Raw genomic sequence first — 19,344 nt, 5'->3', positions numbered from 1 at the left:
TCTATATCAAATAATTCTTCTATCTGTACTACAAAAAAGTTTTTTTATTGGGACACATGGATGACAAAAGGGATACGGGTTGTCAATGATCTTTATAAAGACTGTACATGTATATAATTTGAGGATCTTAAACAACAATTTAATTTAAATGATGAAGGGGATTTCTGAAAGTATTTACAGCTCAGACGTAGTATGAAATTGATTTTTAAACCAGAAAGGGTAGAGGTAAAGGAGAATGAGGTCCAAAAATTATTAAATTTACCTCATATTTCATATTTTGCATCAGGTTTTTATATAAAAAAAATCCATCCATCCTCTATACACCACTTTATCCTCACTAGGGTCACGGTGGGTGCTGGAGCCTATCCCAGCTGACTTGGGCGAAGGCAGGGGGCAGGTCGCAGGGCTACATATGCAGACAAACAGTCATGCTCACATTCACACCTACGGGCAATTTAGAGTCATCATTTAACCTCAGCATATTTTTGGACTGTGGGAGGAAGAGTGCCCGGAGAAAACCCACGCATGCACAGGGGGAACATGCAAACTCTGTGCAGAAAGATCCCAGGCCCAGGCCGGGATTTGAACCAGGGATCTTCTTGCTGTAATGCGAAAGTGCTAACCACTACTCCACTGTGCAGCCCTATAAAAAATCAAATATACAAAAACGATTGTGCGAAAGTCTGAGATTTTATGGGAAAAAAGACCTTGGTAAAGAGATTAATGAGGAAGCATGGCAAGATATGATTTCAAATGTGGGGTGGGCTACAAGGGATGCAAGAAGTAAGTTTATCCACTATAAAATTGTACATCGATATTTATTTACATTCGTGTAATTATTTAAAATGGGATTAATCCAGGACAAAAAGTGTTGTAAATGTAATAAAGAAGAGGGTACATTTTTTCATGCTATATGGGACTGTTCAAGGGTACTCCCTTTCTGGAAGATGATACCTAAAGGAGGATTGTTTTAAATTATCTCTACCAGAATCACCACAGCTATGTCTATTAGGTGATAAGTCTCCTATACCATCAAGCCTGTGTAAGGCAGAGCTTAGATTGATTTTAGCATTCTGTATGGTAGGGGCCAGAATTTGCAGAATGGCTTAAGCTATTCATGAGATGTAAAACTGATATGTGATTGCTGGCCTTTTTTTAAAGTGTTTTTTTTCTTTATTGACTCATGGTCACCACATATCTTGTATGCAGACAAGATACACACGTGGACAAAATTGTTGGTACCCCTCAGTTAAAGAAGGAAAAACCCACAATTCTCACTGAAATCACTTGAAACTCACAAAAGTAACACTAAATAAAAATTTATTGAAAATTAAATAATCAAAAACAGCCATTACTTTTGAATTGTTGATTAACATAATTATTTAAAAAACAAACTAATGAAACAGGCCTGGACAAAAATGATGGTACCTCTATAAAAGATTGAAAACTATTTGACCAGAGTGACATGATTAACTCAGGTGTGTCATTTAATTGACATCACAGGTGTTTCCAAACTCATAATCAGTCAGTCTGCCTATTTAAAGGGAGACAAGTAGTCACCCTGCTGTTTGGTGAAAAGGTGTGTACCACACTGAACATGGACAACAGAAAGCGAAGGAGAGAATTGTCCCAGGACATCCGAAAAAAAAATGATAGACAAACATCTTAAAGGTAAAGGCTATAAGACCATCTCTAAACAGCTTGAAGTTCCTGTGACAACAGTGGCTCATATTATTCAGAAGTTCAAGACCCACGGGACAGTAGCCAACCTCCCTGGACGTGGCCGCAAGAGGAAAATTGATGACAAATTGAAGAGACGGATCGTTGGAATTGTATCCAAAGAGCCCAGAGCAACCTCCAAAGAAATTAAAGGTGAACTCCAAGGCCAAGGTACATCAGTGTCAGATCGCACCATTCGTCGTCGTTTGAGCCAAAGTGGACTTCATGGGAGACGACCAAGGAGGACACCACTGCTGAAAAAAACTCATAAAAAAGCCAGACTGGAATTTGCAAAAATGCATGTTGACAAGCCACAAAGCTTCTGGGAGAATGTCCTTTGGACAGATGAGACCAAACTGGAGCTTTTTGGTAAGGCACATCAACTCTATGTTCATAGACTCAAAAACCAAGCATACGAAGAAAAGAACACTGTCCCTACGGTGAAACATGGAGGAGGCTCAGTAATGTTTTGGGGCTGCTTTGCTGCATCTGGCACGGGGTGTCTTGAAAGTGTGCAAGGTAGGATGAAATCTGAAGACTATCAAGGCATTCTGGAGAGAAATGTGCTGCCTAGTGTCAGAAAGCTTGGTCTCAGTCGCAGGTCATGGGTCTTCCAACAGGACAACGATCCAAAACACACAGCCAAAAACACCCAAGAATGGCTGAGAGAAAAGCGTTGGACTATTCTAAAGTGGCCTTCTATGAGCCCAGATCTGAATCCCATTGAACATATGTGGAAGGAGCTGAAACATGCCATTTGGAGAAGACACCCATCAAACCTGAGACAACTGGAGCTGTTTGCTCATGAGGAGTGGGCCAAAATACCTGTTGACAGCTGCAGAACGCTCATTGACAAATACAGAAATCGTTTAATTGCAGTGATTGCCTCAAAAGGTTGTGCAACAAAATATTAAGTTATGGGTACCATCATTTTTGTCCAGCCCTATTTCATTAGTTTGTTTTTTAAATAATTATGTTAATCAACAATTCAAAAGTGATGGCTGATTTTGATTATTTAATTTTCAATCAATTTTTATTTATTGTTACTTTTGTGAGTTTCAAGTGATTTCAGTGAGAATTGTGGGTTTTTCCTTCTTTAACTGAGGGGTACCAACAATTTTGTCCCCGTGTGTATGTGGGGAGCAATGTGTCAATTTTGCTGTTTATGTTTTTTTAAAAATTCTGTTTGTTTTTGTTTGTTTAAAATTAGTAAAAACTTAAATGAGAAAAAAAATCGTACATCTGGAAATGTCAGTCCACAAGTCTATTGTGTAGACATGTTCTGAAAATTCCTGGAATCATATTTAAAAGAGACTTCTAATCATCAGTCATTCAAAGACTAATGGATTAGCCTCTGCTCAACAGTTTTTAAAAAAAAGAAATATAATATCATTGAAAAAAAAAACTTCTTTTTTTTATTATTTGTTTCTGTAGTCATTGAACTAAGTTAAAACCTAAGTTTTAGAAATAATTTTTTCTCATGCATACATTATTTCAGGTGCATATTCTTAGCTGGGCTTTTTGGAAGATTAAATCTAACATGATACACAACACCTTTGATATAAGTGGCTCTCAAATGAGAGGATTTGCTGCTAGACCTAGAAGTCACTCTGAACGTATATTACCATGTGCTTTACAGATGTAAGCTGCAATTAAATGTAAACACAAAAACAATATGATGTTCTGTCCGGCAGGTAGGATGAAGCCCCATTTTTTCTGTAACTAATTTACCACAGCGTCAAGTTAGAGTCAAAACCAGTAAACTCAGATTTTGTATTTAACTTAGTTAATAGTGTGTTAATTGACTTAATTTGACTGGGTTCCACCAGTTTGTTTGCTTGCCCTGCTTAGCAAGCTAGCTACTATGTATAAAGACGGATGTGCTAGAAATTTTGTTTAGAAGTATTTCGCTAGGTGGATAATTTGACCAACAAGTGTTCAACTTTAAATTAAGTAAACTAAAGTAATGCTTACCTCAAGGTGTTTTTTTGAAGTTTGAAGTAAATATTGTAACAGACAGTAGTAAGTATGTCGCTACTTAATGGTTTTAATGGTTTTACAAGTGAATGATCTTCCTCGTTGGTCCTCCTACTTGATGCGGTGTCCTAGATAATCCATTTTTGTATGTCTGTTTAAATAAATAATTATTTGGCTGAGGAATTAGAAACTGTAATGTATGGATCTACAAAATTTCACACCTTACTATGCTTGCTGTTTCCTCTCTGTGTTGTCTGACACATTAGGAAAAAAATGATGGCACTCCTGGCGATCTTTTGATCAAACAGACACGCAACGACCAAGCCACCATTCAGGCCACAGATGATTATGCCCAGCGGGTCAGCACTGATGACAAGTTCAGCCTGCTCATCAACCAGGCCTCACTTAAAGACCAGAGGACCTTCACCTGCATGGTGGTGTCAGTCACTGATCTCTTGGAATATCCCGTCTCTGTCATTGTTTACAGTAAGCTCTAACATAAACAAGTCATAATATGAATTTGATTAGTGAGAACCTGCAACATTTCTGTTAAATTTCATGTCAGCTTCATTCATCAACTTAATGCTGTCACAATGAGATTAATACTGAAGTTTCACAAAGTTAACCTCAGAGATGGACTGAGCACTGTGAATGAGCTTATTTTACACAAAAAAACTGTTAAAAATTAGTATTAAAAATAAGCAGAGCAGTAATCCCTTTCATCATAGCTAGGTAAATTCAGTTACAGGTTTCTTGCTAAACACTGAATATAGAAAGCCTTTATTGTCATTGTATAACGGGTATATCATGAAATTCGGAGCGCTGCTCCATTTGGTGCTTAGAAAAATATATACATTAAAAATACAATACAATATTGACTTTTCCTTTTCAGTGAACAAGAACAACAGCAAAAACATGTACAAATAATTAAAAAAAAACAAAACAAAACACAATAACAGAATATGACACAATCATGATATCCTAATGACGGCAGAGTCTTGTTTCTAATAAATGACATAAAATACATCCATGTTTTGTTGGCTTTATCCTGGACATTATGAACTTTAGAAATAAATGTCTCATAAGCAGCGGTCTCAGTCATTAATTTCACCCAATCCTCAATTTTGTGTCTATGAGGGCTCTTCCAAATCCGCAGGATTAGTCTGGCAGCCACCACAAATGCATCAACCACCAAGCCGGACATTTCTTTTGTGCAATCGGGAGGCATAAGAGATGTGTCTCCCAGCAAGCACAACTGAGACATAATTGGGATAGACAAGCCTGTCCATTTTTCCAAGTTTTTGATAACTTCAGTCCAAAATGGGAAAACTAAGGGACATTCCAAGAAACAATGGAAATACGTACCCGTATCTGTTCCACATTTCCAGCAACTGGGATGATTGTTGATGATTTTAGACAGGGAGGGACGGTGGCTTGTGACAGGGATTGATTAAAGATTTTGGTGAAAACCCCAGCCAGCTGGTTGGCACATCCCCTGAGTACCTTTCCCAGTACACCGTCAGGACCAGCAGCTTTATATATACATATATACAGCAAGTAGGAATTAAATGAAAGTCCAATTTGAAATCTTGTCATTTTACCCTGATATACAGTCACACATTGCAAGATTTTTTTTTTCAAAGAATCCTGGGAAACAAATGAAATACGTAAAAATATTTAGTTTCTTCAAACAGATAAACTCATGCAAACTTATTCATTATACAGAGAACCATATTTTGTGATTATCATTGTGTTATTGGCCACTTGGTGTCTTCTATTTACTTTTTTTAAGCTAAAAAGAAATCCCTAGCATCTACCAATCTACCTAAAACATTAGCATTTGCCATACTTACTCAAGACACATGGGTGACATTTGGCGGCAGTTTTGTTTAAAACAGCTTTTGTTGTAGTTCAAAAACCAAGCTGTTTAAAAATTGTTTAATACTGTGGATTTATCTATTTTGTTTCTGTCTGTTTGATGGTTACTGATTGCTGTGGGTGACATATTTTTGTGATTCTTCATTGTGCCTTAGAATTCAGCAGGTAAGTGTAGAAATTATGTATGGGGAAAAGAAAGTGTAATTTTCTTCTTTGCGTTTTTTTTTGTGTCTCCAAGCCAAACTCTGACTCTGTCCTTTCACATTTTTAGAAAAACCATCATCATTTCAGATTATGGACAAGTCTGAAGTATTGCAGAAGGACATATTAACAACGGTAAGATTTCCTACAATTTTAATACTTTAATGTCTTTGTACAGCGGTGTGAAGTGTATAGCTGTTTCACTGGGCCACATTAATTCTGCACACAGAACTGTGTTTATGGTCTGAAATGATGTGTACATGACCTGCAGCACAGTCTGTGTTGTGCACTGAATGTAAACATTTATCGGTTCAGGGAATTGCTGTTTGTCTGTTTGACTGAGCTTGTGAGTTTCTGTAGGAAATGACTGTTGTGGATACATGTTGTTTTAGTGAATACCACTCCACACATGATATTAAAAGCAGATGAGTGTTGGATGAGTTTTCACTGGGGTCCAAGTGATGGGCAAACAGAAGCTGACATGTCGGATAATTTGGTCAATCCAAGAATCCTGAGGCATTAGACGAGGTCATGTCAGAAGAACAAAGAAAAGAAAAGTGAAAATAAGATCTTCTAGATGATACCGTTTTGTACTTGCCATCTTAACTACAGTTCGTGTTTACAGGACAATATTGGATACTAGTTTTTTGCTTCCAAGTAGAAAATTATTTTATTCTACCAGTGTTCTCCATAAAAATCAACACTGAGCTTAAACTCTGTTTTGAGAGAGAATTGGAAATAATTTGTAAATGTGTGCAGTTCTCTTGTTTGAGCTAGATAAGTTTAAAATTTTTTCAATTCTATTTATTTAATATTCAGCAATAGGGGGTTTTGCTAATGATCATTGCATGGTCAGAACAGTCAGTGACATCAAAGTCCCCCTTCTAAGCCCGTTGATAAAGGAAATCTTCAGCACTTTAGTGAACAAGCCTTTCTTCATAATTGATTTCATTTTAACTGGGGTTGTATTTTATTGATTGATGACACTCATCTTGCTTGGAAATATTTTTATGATCATTTTAGTTATTTTATAGACAAACATGCTTCTTTTTGCCGGTTTAGGGTGAAAGGACGTGAAAGCCCCTGGTTCACTTCTGAGCTAGCAAGCCTCTTACACAAGAGGAATCAGATTTGGGCAGCTGCGAGAAAGTCTGATTCTGATGCTGACTGGCTACACTTCTGGCAATTGTGTAATCGTTGTACTGCTTTGATCATAAAAGCAAAACGTGATTATTAGCTATTTCAGACCGCAAATGGTCTGAATGATCCTAGGACATTCTGGCAAACTATAAAGTCCCTCTCTCTGCCAACTCTTGCTCTACAGAGCTACCGTAATAGGTGACTGTCTCTGTGTCAGATAAATCTGAGATGCTTCATTGTTTTAATAAACACTTTGTTGCATCCAGCTCCTTGTTTGACACAGTATCGGATGGTAAATCAAACAAATTTCCCCCCACGAGTCATGACTCAGGCAGAAAGACTTCTACCTTCACCCCTTTCTCTGTCAGAGAGGTTTGGAAGGCTTTAAAGGGCCTAGACACTAAAAAATCTGCAGGTCCCGACAACCTCCCACCTTACTTTTTGTGCCTGGCAGCAAATATCTTAGCTGAACCAGTATCGCATATTTTCAATCTTTCTGTCCAAACAATGTAATTCCTGATATTTGGAAATCTGCTTTTGTACTTCCTCTACTGAAAGGCAGTGATCCTACTACAGACTACAGACCCATTTCCAAACTCTGTATCTTAGCTAAGGTTCTTGAAAGGCTGGTGAATGATCAGATCAGGGAGTTCTTGACTTTAAATGGTATCTTATCTCCTATTCAGTCTGGTTTTAGGAAGCAGCACAGTACAGTAACTGCGTCAATGAATGTTTTAAATGATGTTGTGGAAGCCTTGGATGCCAAAAACTACTGTGCGGCACTCTTCATTGATTTGTCCAAGGCTTTTGATACCGTTGACCATAATATTTTATATCGGAGGCTGTCGGATATAGGCCTATCAGATCAGGCTGTTGGCTGGTTCTCAAATTATCTCACCATTCGTTAGGGCTGAGTACCGAACTTCGGTTCTTTAATGGCACCAACCGAAATGTTTCGGTAGTAATGAGTATCAAAATAAGCCTTGTCTTTCGATTCCATGTTCCCGTACTTATCATGTGATTATGATAAAGCAAACCTGTGATTGGCTGTAACATTACACGTGATTGCGGCAAGCCGGAAAAAAAACATGCTGTGGCGTGCCTCCCCCATTCACAGACAGGTTTTACGTTAGGTACATTGACTTTACTGCAGTTGTGTAACGTGTCGTCGAAGTGGGAAAAGATGCCTCTGAGGTCTAAAACGTGGCTCTACTTTTGTAAAATGGACACCAATAGTGCGCGGTGCAGTATATGCCAAAGCGGGTGGTAAACTCCATCTAAGGCTAAATACCGGCACGAGACCGATAGTCGACAAGTATCTTAAGGGAAAATTGAAAAGAACTTTGAAGAGAGAGTTTAAGAGGGCGTGAAACCGTTAAGAGGTAAACGGGTGGGGTCCGCACAGTCTGCCCGGGGGATTCAACTCGGCGGGCCAGGGGCGGCCTTGTGGGACCTCTCCCCGGGTTCGGGCCGTCCCTCGCCGGGCGCATTTCCTCCGCGGCGGTGTGCCACGACCGGCTCCGGGTCGGCCAGAAAGGGTCCGGGGGCGAAGGTGGCTCAGTATGTACTGAACTGTACATTGCTTGCAAATGTTCTTTTGTACTGGAAATCACTGGAAATTTAAACTCAAGATGTGAAAAGTAATGTGTAATGCAATTTTCATTCTGTTAGAATATTATTGTAAAACTGGTATCAAAAAAGTATTGTTTAGGAACCGGTATCGAAGTGAAGGTATCAGTATTGGTACCGGTATTGCAACTTTTAGATTGATACTCAGCCCTACCATTCGTAAGCAATGTGTGCAGCTCTGTTGTCTCTCCTCCAGCTTTCTTGGCGTTACGAAAGGTGTACCACAAGGTTCTGTCTTAGGACCCACTCTCTTTACTATTTATGTCAACAATGTGGGTCAAAACATAAATGCATCTGTTCATCTTTATGTTGATGATTTCCTTTTCAGCAACAAATCCTGTTTCTCTTTTAATGCCAGGAACTGGCTTGTTGCTGCCACCTTCTTGCCTGTTGTTGATTATGGAGATATTGTTTACGTGAATGCCCCAACCCACTCTCTCAAACTGTTGGATGCTGCTTATCATGGAACACTTAGACTTATCACGAACTGTAAGCCTCTCACACATCACTACACTTTGTACTCCCTGGTTAACTGGTCATCACTGTCTACACGCAGACTTCTCCACTGATATAATTTAATTTACAAATCCATCCTCGGTCTGCTGCCCACATATTTATCCTCTTCCATGTCAAGTAAACAATTCAGTCTACATTCCCAGGACTTCATTACTTTCCCCGTCCCCTCAGTCCGCACAGAGCTCAGCAAGAGAGCCTTTTCTTACTCTGCCCCCTCAGCCTGGAACTCACTTCAGCAGAGTCTGAAGCTGTCCCACTTGATTCCCATAGAGGACTTCAAACGTCTTTTAAACACTATGGAAAATCATCTTTTAGGACTTATTCTTGTTCTTAGTCTTTTTACATTGTAACTTCAGTGTTTCCCCTCCTATATGACCGACGAGGCGGGCCGCCTTGCTGGTATAGGCCACCGCCTCACTACAATTTTGCCGAAATTGCCGCCTCACTGGTCCGCGCCCAAAAACAACAACAAAAAAAAAAACGGAAAGCACCAAGCCACCGGAGCTGTCATTTTTAACTCTGCGGGTCCGCCGGCTGCTCTCCCCCGGTCTCCCCCGCTAGCTGGTCGGCTAACACCTGCCACCGCTGGTCTGCCCGGGACAAACCGCGCGCGCATGACATGACTTGACACACAATTAATTACACATTCCTCCAAACTATAATGGAATAATAACAGGAATGGAGGTCCTCTTGCACTATCTGGAAGCCAAGTTGGAAGTCATCAGTTCTATATGGCTGTTTATCGTCAATTTCAAATATATCTCATTTAGCAGCAGTAAATTTACAAGAAAATATGCTGTGTGTGAATGTCAGTATTGGCATTATTTGCTGATCTTAATTATTCTACAGGCCATTTAGATGTTAAGGAAGTAGGAAGCAAAGGCAGTTAATGCTCCACCTAAAAGTGCTAAACTAAACACAAGAGTTTACTGTCAGAGTAGCTTAAATTTGTAAACAGATCAATCTTATCAGACCTGCTTTATCATTTTCACTTGTCATGTTTCTAAATAGACAATCACAACCTGCATTGAGGCACCTCTTAAATCCATAGTAGAATATCCATTTCTGAAATAATCTCTTTCCTTACTAATGTGTTTGTATTCATTTTCTGAAAACTAGTATGATTATCTGTTTGAAAAAAGAGAAAAGCTTTTTAAAAAATCACAAACAGCATATTCACAGTGGTCATCTGTCTTATCTCCCTAACAAGCAATTCAAATTTCTTTCACCCTGTGAAGCAAACTCATTTATTAAGGAATCAAGAGAGTTCTACCACCTCTACAGACATTCTTACCTAAACATGTGAGGGTAGTAGTAAGGGGAGAGAGGGAAAAAGTGAACGAATAATGAGTAGGGAAGACATATAACTGGTAATGGAATGGATGGTTTGAGTTTTGATAAGTTGTAAAAAAAAAATAAAAGAGGACGACACAGATGCTTCATACTCAATTGGAATTTCTAATTAGAGATGAATGTCATGTTAAATGAAGAATGCAGCATGCCAGATCTACCTCTGTGGAATTAGTATTTTCATTTTCACTACTCTCAGCCCTTGTGTAGTTTATAATGAAATGATATGAGTCATGCAGCTGAAAGGAAGTGCCAGATCCTTAATATATGAGATTCACACAATGCACAAAGTTTTGTTATTGAAAATCATGATCAGGCTGGTAGTATCTGATCTTTCTCGGTCACAGTGTTCTCATCTTGTGATAGTATGTTGCTTGAGAAAGCGAAAGCTTCAGGGTAGTGCAGAACATGATATCAGCTTGGGGTAATTTTCAGGCGAAAACACCAAAACTGACCTGCTTGTTAAATGCGAAGGTCTGCAGGTTATGTACATATGTGTGAATGTCCTCAGTGAGCACATGCTATTGACACTCCAAGACACTCCATTGACAACACTCCAAGCATACATCTGTGAATGATGTATAGAGTAAAATGCAACATCCTGCTCTGCTGGAGTAAATTAGGCACTCGTAAACAACATACATTTCATGTAATGACATATATGTCTTAGTTTCTTGCCTTTTTTCTTTACTGTCACCATAGCTCGACAAAAACAGCGTAAGATTGGCTGTGCTGTGCTGCCCCCGATATTGGTGTGAATATAAAGCAGGGAGTCTCTACAAAAATACATCTGGAGACAAATTAATTAAATGCTACATTATACCTAGAATCTCATAATAGTATTGGTTTATCAAATAATAATCAAGACAGAATAATCCTTCACATAGATGTTGTAGGATTTCTTAATATATACTTAAGGGTTAAATACTTTCTCCACCAGGTATAACTGTAAGGCTATTAATGTTTCTCCACCAGTATTAATGTAGGATTAATGCTTGCTTAAATGGGGTGAAGGGTTTTATGTAGAATTATTACATAGTCTACGTGATTTTCGACCAGTGAAGTACTTAGATTAGACAAATATAATAATGCAGCATATGAAACACTTCTTGTTGCGCTGTCAAGAAGAGCTTCAGGAATTTTAAAGGGAATTATGTAGCTTGACAGATTATATATAAAATTGAGGTAGCTGAAATCTATACAAGTTAGGGACCGAAATGTGAACAACAAAACAATTGAGGCACTGAACTTATATTTATGTACGTTTATTAAACTAAACTAAACAATAACAAGACGACATGGTCATCAGTATCCCCCGCCACATGTGACGTCTATGAGTCTATATCCAAAATAGTGATCAAGGGTCATAACTCTGTTAAATATTATCGCACAGGTCTCATTTTCGAACTTGATCAAGGTGGTCATGGTGTGAAGCTACACACTAAATTTCGTAATCCTAGCTGTAATAGTTTCCGAGAAAAGCTGTCCCCTTCATGAGTCTATATCCAAAATAGTGATCAAGGGCCATAACTCTGTTAAATATTATCGCACAGGTCTCATTTTCGAACTTGATCAAGGTGTCCATGGTGTGAAGCTACACACTAAATTTTATAATCCTAGCTGTAATAGTTTCCGAGAAAAGCTGTCCCCTTCATATGAGTCTATATCCAAAATAGTGATCAAAGGCCATAACTCTGTTAAATATTATCGCACAGGTCTCATTTTCGAACTTGATCAAGGTGTCCATGGTGTGAAGCTACACACTAAATTTCATAATCCTAGCTGTAATAGTTTCCGAAAAAAGCTGTCCCCTTCATCTCGGACGGACGGACGGACGCACGGATGGACGGACAGAGGCCAAACCTATATCCCCCTTTTCCACTTCGTGGAGGCGGGGGATAATTACACACATTCAGACGAACAACAACACAAAACATATAAGAGGGTTAAATGTGAATGATGGGAAAAGGAAGAAAGAGAACACAATGTTTTAACGTAACACTGGGATTAATATTGCCCTTGAAATATGGTATTCTGAGGGATGAATAGACCACATCTGAAAGCAGCCATCAATTTGATAGTAGGCTAATTTGTTAGTCTTTGAATTTTATCTTTGAAAAGATAATTTGGGAAAGTTACACCAAGTTCCAATGACTGAAAGGTACTTGCATGCCCGTGAGGATGATGATGATGATGATGACGCCTCGGTGGATGGTCGCGGTCGGCCTTTGTTGTGGGTCGGAACAGCGGTGGACAAAGTGAAGTCTCAGAGTGATGAATAGCAACTGGACTTCAATAGTCAGGAGAACTCTTGATGTTAAAGGAGGGCTCTTGAATGTGATGGTGAAAGAGGACTCAAAGTGGTGCTTTCAGATGTGGTCTTTTCAAGTGGGCCTTTGCATATCATTAATTCAGCAGGGATCTGGTACATCATCCATCAGGGAGGGCTGATGTCCAGATGTCCCTCACAGAGTTAGATTGTCAGGTAATTTTTGTGGTGTCTGTAACTCCAAAAATATTGTAATTTGGTGTACATGATTATCTAGGTGCGTTACTGACAGACAGGACATCAGAACGATACCAAATATGATCAAATGAATGGCAGACATGTTATGAATTATCATATTGATGTTAATCAGGAGGAATAAAATATTAAAAACAAGGTCAGAGGTAGACTGATCAGGAAGTCATTGAAAAGTTCACTTGTTCGGTGAAATGGATGTACATTAAAAGGAGTTTAGTCCAGAATTGTGAGATGATTGTCTTTGTTAGTTCTGATTTGAGTTCAGAGTTCCTTGTCAATGAATGAAATGTCTTTGAAGTTGTCATCCAGGTTCCTGAGCCCCCCTTCAATGGCTCAGGAATCAGTCAGAATGCGTATTGGCAGACATTTGGACTTGAAGGTTTAAACCAGTCTAATTTACATCCTTGAGTGGAGGTTTGTGTGGGGGAATCCTTTCACGTCTGGTCTCATGCTCCCCTGCTGATTCGATACTTTGCATCCTCGTGCCAGATCTGGAAAGCGTCTTGCTTGTAATGTCTTGGTGTCTCAGCTCCACTGATCAAAGAAAGCCTCGTGTCCACTGTGGCTGTGAAGGTGTTAAATCTGGTCTTGTCCTGTTCCAGTTTGTAATAATGGCTGGTGGATCCTACAGTGTTTAAGCTTCACTGCCATTAGACAGTTGGAAGTCTGCAGTTTTCTTGATTTCTCGAAAATCTCAGTTTAACCACAGGATTTATGACATTGCAACTAACTTGGAGGCCAGTCAAACACCATGATGCAGCTTACACAACTGTGACACAGAAACATGAAACGTCTCGAGAAAATAAACTGAGAAGTGAAGTCTAACTTATCTTGTGTAACACAGTTATGCTTTAAAGTTTAACAGTGTTGACATATTCAGAGATCCTGGATTTTTCAGTGGGGAAGAAAAAGAAGTCTTTAAATTTTATGGCCACAGAGCCTTTTATGGTGGGTTCCCTCAGCAGAGTCACATGCTTAGACAGAGTCGGTGTAGTAGCAGTCGTTATTGGGGTCAGCCACATATTTTCTGTTTTCTTCTGCTTTATTCTGTCCATCTCTGCTGAAGTGCACACAATGTCTAACAAAAACAAAGGACTTTTTTTTTCTTTAGCAAAGTTAGTGTATGTGTCTGCCCTAAGACCCAACATACTGCTACATAAGGAGAGACTGATGAAACAATTTGGAACAGCTGTGCCAATCAATTTAGCCTGGCACATCCCCCTGAACTAATAAGGGCTGCTGTGACTTGTATTTACTGTCAGAATACTTTTTTGTGGAAAGTCAGGTGCAGGCTGTAATACAGGATATGAAACCATGGGAAAAGGAATGTAGTTATGACTCACACCTTATCTGAGTCACACGCAGCTTATCTCTGCTACCGTTTGGTGACCTTAAATCCTGAAGCTCTAACAGACAGGCAGACAATGTGCTTTTGAAACAACATCTAATTCATCTCTGAATAAGGGAGTTGTTTGTCTGCTCTGGGAACCATCCAACATTCTTCTGTTACTGTTATATTGTATTATACAACTCTAGGGCAGGGAAAATAAGGCTTCACTGGAATGGGTGTTATAATGAAGGTACTAGCAGCAGGTATTTGGTCAGATTTTTGCCCAGGACTTTCTCCACAAATATTCTTTTTAGAGAGAATAGCCCATGACATTTGTTTGACTTCACCATTCACATTTAACACCCAGTAAAATGTTGAACTGATGTATTATCAAGGCCATAAACGGAAACTTTGTTTGTGGCCTTGTTTTTGTACAAATAAAACATATCCAGTTTCCTCATATACTGTCACACATTGGATATTGGTAAAATCTTCTATCTTTGCTTCTTTGCAATCTTACAGATACAATAATCACTGGATGCGTTTCAATTTTTTTTTTTCAAGATGGCGCCGTGTCAGCGGCAGCCAGTTACACCAGCTACTGTTAAATCTAGGTGTTTTTAGATATTTCTTGTAGTTTTTCACTTTCTTTCTATTCTGTTCTTCAAGTGGGTGGATTGCATTTGAACAGCGCAGCAATGGATGTACAAATGGCGCTTCCCCTACTTTTTCTAATCTTTTTTTGGAACTCTCAAGTTTCTCAGCTGGTAAACCATTCAAACACGGAGCCATTGTTTACAGTCGCGACCAGTTGTTGGTGCTGAGCCAGGCAAGACAGCCGCAGTGGGAGAGACCAGACATCCCAGCGGAGCTACAGAGAAGAAGGAGGGGATGCAGGGCAGGAGCGAAAAAGCGGGAGAAGCGGGAGAAGAGGAGACGCTACAAGCCGTCCGTTCCGTCCGTTATAATGGGAAATGTACGGTCTCTTCCGAATAAGATGGATGAGTTGGTGGGGCTGACCAAGGAGCAGTGGGAATATAGGGAGAGCCGCCTATTGATTTTCACTGAGACATGGCTGAATGAACGGACTCCAGACTCAGTCCTAACTCTGGATGGCTTTCATCTCGTCAGAGCAGACCGAGACGTGAAGAAGAGCGGTAAGAGAAAGGGGTTGGGTCTGGCGATGTATGTGAACGAGAGGTGGTGTAATTCTGGACACATTAGCATTAAACAGCGTCTGTGCACTAAGGATGTTCAATTACTGGCGGTCAGTCTGCGTCCGTTCTATCTACCCCCGGAGTTTTCACACGTAATAGCTGTTACTGTGTACATCCCACCATCTGCTGATGCTGCTACAGCCGGTGAACTCATCCACAGCGAAGTGTCTCAGCTGCAAACATCTCACCCTCAGTCCCTTATTATCATCTCAGGAGACTTCAATCATGCATCGCTCTCTGCTACTCTTCCCACGTTCACACAGTACGTGACGTGCCAGACTAGAAACAGTAAAACTTTGGACCTACTGTATGCTAACATCAAAGATGCATACAGCTCCTCACCCCTCCCTCCGCTGGGCTGCTCAGATCACAACCTGGTGAGACTGCAGCCCATTTACATACCAAGGGTGAAGAAACAACCCCCCACCATAAGGTATGTGAAGAAGTGGTCTGACGAGGCTTCTGAGGTGCTACAGGACTGCTTTGAGACCACAGACTGGGATGTTCTGTGTGGTTCACACGGGGAGGACATTGACACAATGGCAGACACTATTACAGAATACATTAACTTCTGTACTGAGAATATCGTACCGACCAGGAAAGTACGGTGCTTCTCTAACAGCAAACCCTGGGTGACCTCCGAACTGAAGACCCTGCTGAAGGAGAAGAGGAGGGTTTTTGGATCTGGGGACAAAGAGGAGCTGAGGAGGGTGCAGGAGATAAAAAAGAAGATCAAGGCGGACAAGGCCAGCTGCAGGACCAAGATGGAATCTCACGTAAAGAATAACAACACAAGGGAGGTCTGGAAAGACCTGAGATCCATCTCTGGTTACAGCGGAGGCCACAAGAAGGGTGCTGCAGCAGGAGACCGGGAGTGGGCACACGAGCTGAACCGGTTCTTTAACAGGTTTGACTCTGCTCCCACTCCTCCCCCCTCTCATCAAAGCACTGACCAGCCAGCTTCTTCTTCACACCTCAGCTCTACACCACCAACAGCACCTCTCCTCCTCCCCCGACCCCACACCACCTCTGGACTTCAAACACAGCCCCACCACCTCCCCCTGTCTCACCCCCCACCACCACCACCACCATCACCATCTCTCCTGTCATCCTCATCCACCCCCAGCCTCTCCATAACTGCTGATCAGGTGAGATGGGAGCTAAAAAAGATCACTCCTCAGAGACTGTGCAGACCAGCTCTGTCAGGTGCTGCTCCGCATCTTCAAACTGAGCCTGAGTCTGGAGAGGGTTCCTGTGTTGTGGAAGACTTCCTGCCTGGTTCCCGTCGCAAAGACCAGGAACCCCAGGGAACCAAACCACTTCAGACCTGTGGCCCTCACTTCTAATCTGATGAAGATGATGGAGAGGATCATTCTCAGGAATCTACGCCCCCTGGTGAGCCCTAATTTGGACCCACTGCAGATCGCTTACCAACCGAACATTGGAGTAGATGATGCAGTTGTCTACCTGCTGCACAGATCGCTGACTCACTTGGAGGGCACCGGCAGCACTGTGAGGGTCATGTTCTTTGACTTTTCCAGTGCTTTCAACACAATCCAGCCTTCTCTGCTCAGGGTAAAGCTTGAGGGAGCGGGAGTAGACTGTCACCTGCAGTTTGGCATTTGCCAAAATCAAAAAAGTTCATTTTTTTCTCATTAATGTACATTCAGCACCCCATCTTGACAGAAAAAAACTGAAATGTAGAAATTTTTTGCAAATTTATTAAAAAAGAAAAACTGAAATATCACTTGGTCATAAGTATTCAGACCCTGTGCTCAGTATTGAGTAGAAGCACTCTTTTCAGCTAGTACAGCCATGAGTCTTCTTGGGAATGACGCAACAAGTTTTTCACACCTGGATTTGGGGATCCTCTGCCATTCTTCCTTGCAGATCCTCTCCAGTTCTGTCAGGTTGGATGTTGAACCTTGGTGGACAGCCATTTTGAGGTCTCTCCAGAGATGCTCAATTGGGTTTAGGTCAGGGCTCTGGCTGGGCCAGTCAAGAACGGTCACAGAGTTGTTCTGAAGCCACTCCTTTGTTATTTTAGCTGTGTGCTTATGGTCATTGTCCTGTTGAAAGGTGAACCTTCGGCCCAGTCTGAGGTCCTGAGCACTCTGTAAGAGGTTTTCCTCCAGGATATCTCTGTACTTGGCCACATTCATCCTTCCTTCAATTGCAACCAGTTGTCCTGTCCCTGCAGCTGAAAAACACCCCCACAACATGATGCTCCCACCACCATGTTTCACTGTAGGGATTGTATTGGGCAGGTGATGAGCAGTGCCTGGTTTTCTCCACACATACCGCTTAGAATTAACACCAAAAAGTTCAATCTTGGTCTCATCAGACCAGAGAATCTTATTTCTCATAGTCTGGGAGTCCTTCATGTGTTTTTTGGCAAACTCTATGCGGGCTTTCATGTGTCTTGCACTAAGGAGAGGCTTCTGTCGGGCCACTCTGCCATAAAGCCCCGACTGGTGGAGGGCTGCAGTGATAGTTGACTTTGTGGAACTTTCTCCTATCTCCCAACTGCATCTCTGGAGCTCAGCCACAGTGATCTTTGGGTTCTTCTTTACTTCTCTCACCAAGGCTCTTCTCCCACGATTGCTCAGTTTGGCTGGACGGTCAGGTCTAGGAGGAGTTGTGGTTGTCCCAAACTTCTTGCATTTGAGGATAATGGAGGTCACTGTGCTCTTTGGAACCTTGAGTGCTGCAGAAATTCTTTTGTAACCTTAGCCAGATCCGTGCCTTGCCACAATTCTGTCTCTGAGCTCCTTGGGCAGTTCCTTCGACCTCATGATTCTCATTTGCTCTGACATGCACTGTGAGCTGTAAGGTCTTATATTGACAGGTGTGTGCCTTTCCTAATCAAGTCCAATCAGTTTAATTAAACACAGCTGGACTCCAATAAAGAAGCAGAACCATCTCGAGGAGGATCAGAAGAAATGGACAGCAGTATACTTGGTTCCAGCTTACTTGTACACACAGCCGAAACCGAACATTCTCGGGTCAACACGTGTGATATCTTTATGATTGCTAATCAACATAAAATATGCACACACCCATATGTTTAAGTCGACCAATGATAAGATATAAACAATGGCCCCAAATTTGCTTATTTCAAATGTCAAAGCCGTATGAGCCGTTATAACAAAGCTGCAATTATGATGCTTTTATCGGGGCCGCATACCGTAATAACACGCCCGTGCCAGCCGAAATTCACAATGGCGAACGTCTACGACAATGCGACCTCGCAAGACTTGATCGATATTTTTATGGATTAGGTGGTTTTTAGTATATATGTTAGTATATGTACTTCTCCAGAAATATGGCTGTACATGCAAATATATATAAATTAACATGGCCTTGTAAGGGTTAAGGTCAGAGCAGTGCACATTAAAAAAAGGCATCAGATTCCCCATAGAGGTCAGATTGTAAAGGTCTGGTTAAAGGAAAGAAACTGACCAAAAGTCTTACAGTTCAGTCCAGATTAATTACAGTGTAATTTTACCAGCTGTCTCATTAGACATACAGGCATTCTTACTGCAGAGAAAGTTCTCATTTTGCTTCCTCGCTACGGCGGAACTCTTTGAGCCTGTTCTGAATGTATTTCAGACGTGCTCCGTGGTTCTTACATGGACCTGCTGTTTCCCATGTAGGTTGTCTCCGCTTTGTCAGGGGTGGATAATCAGCTGGGGTTTCAGGTCCAGAGTCCAGTAAGCCCCTTTTCTTAATGCCGTCCTTTGCCTCTGGTGCATCGTTGTAAGTAACTGTGCCGGAGTCATAAAACACCCTCAGTTTAGCCGGGTACAGCATCTGGAAATGGACCCCTTTTCCTTTAACCCTTTAAGCTTCAGTCAATTCCA

The 19,344-nt window shown here is 41.0% G+C and overlaps 1 protein-coding gene across 2 annotated transcripts in view; it reads left to right on the top strand.

Annotated features, from left to right (window-relative positions):
• Positions 1 to 19,344, top strand: part of LOC110961145 (CD166 antigen homolog) — a 103,511-nt gene that overhangs the window by 47,213 nt on the left and 36,954 nt on the right. For both annotated transcript variants that reach the window (XM_051937670.1, XM_051937669.1), the window contains 2 exons: positions 3,963 to 4,182; positions 5,846 to 5,910. In XM_051937670.1, coding sequence (XP_051793630.1) covers positions 3,963 to 4,182; positions 5,846 to 5,910 — 285 coding nt within the window. The remainder of the gene's footprint in view (positions 1 to 3,962; positions 4,183 to 5,845; positions 5,911 to 19,344) is intronic.

The sequence above is a fragment of the Acanthochromis polyacanthus genome, chromosome 17 (genome assembly GCF_021347895.1).
Source record: "Acanthochromis polyacanthus isolate Apoly-LR-REF ecotype Palm Island chromosome 17, KAUST_Apoly_ChrSc, whole genome shotgun sequence".
NCBI lineage: Eukaryota > Metazoa > Chordata > Actinopteri > Pomacentridae > Acanthochromis > Acanthochromis polyacanthus.
Note: the sequence above shows the minus strand (reverse complement) of the source record. Positions and strands in the feature narration are given on the sequence as shown.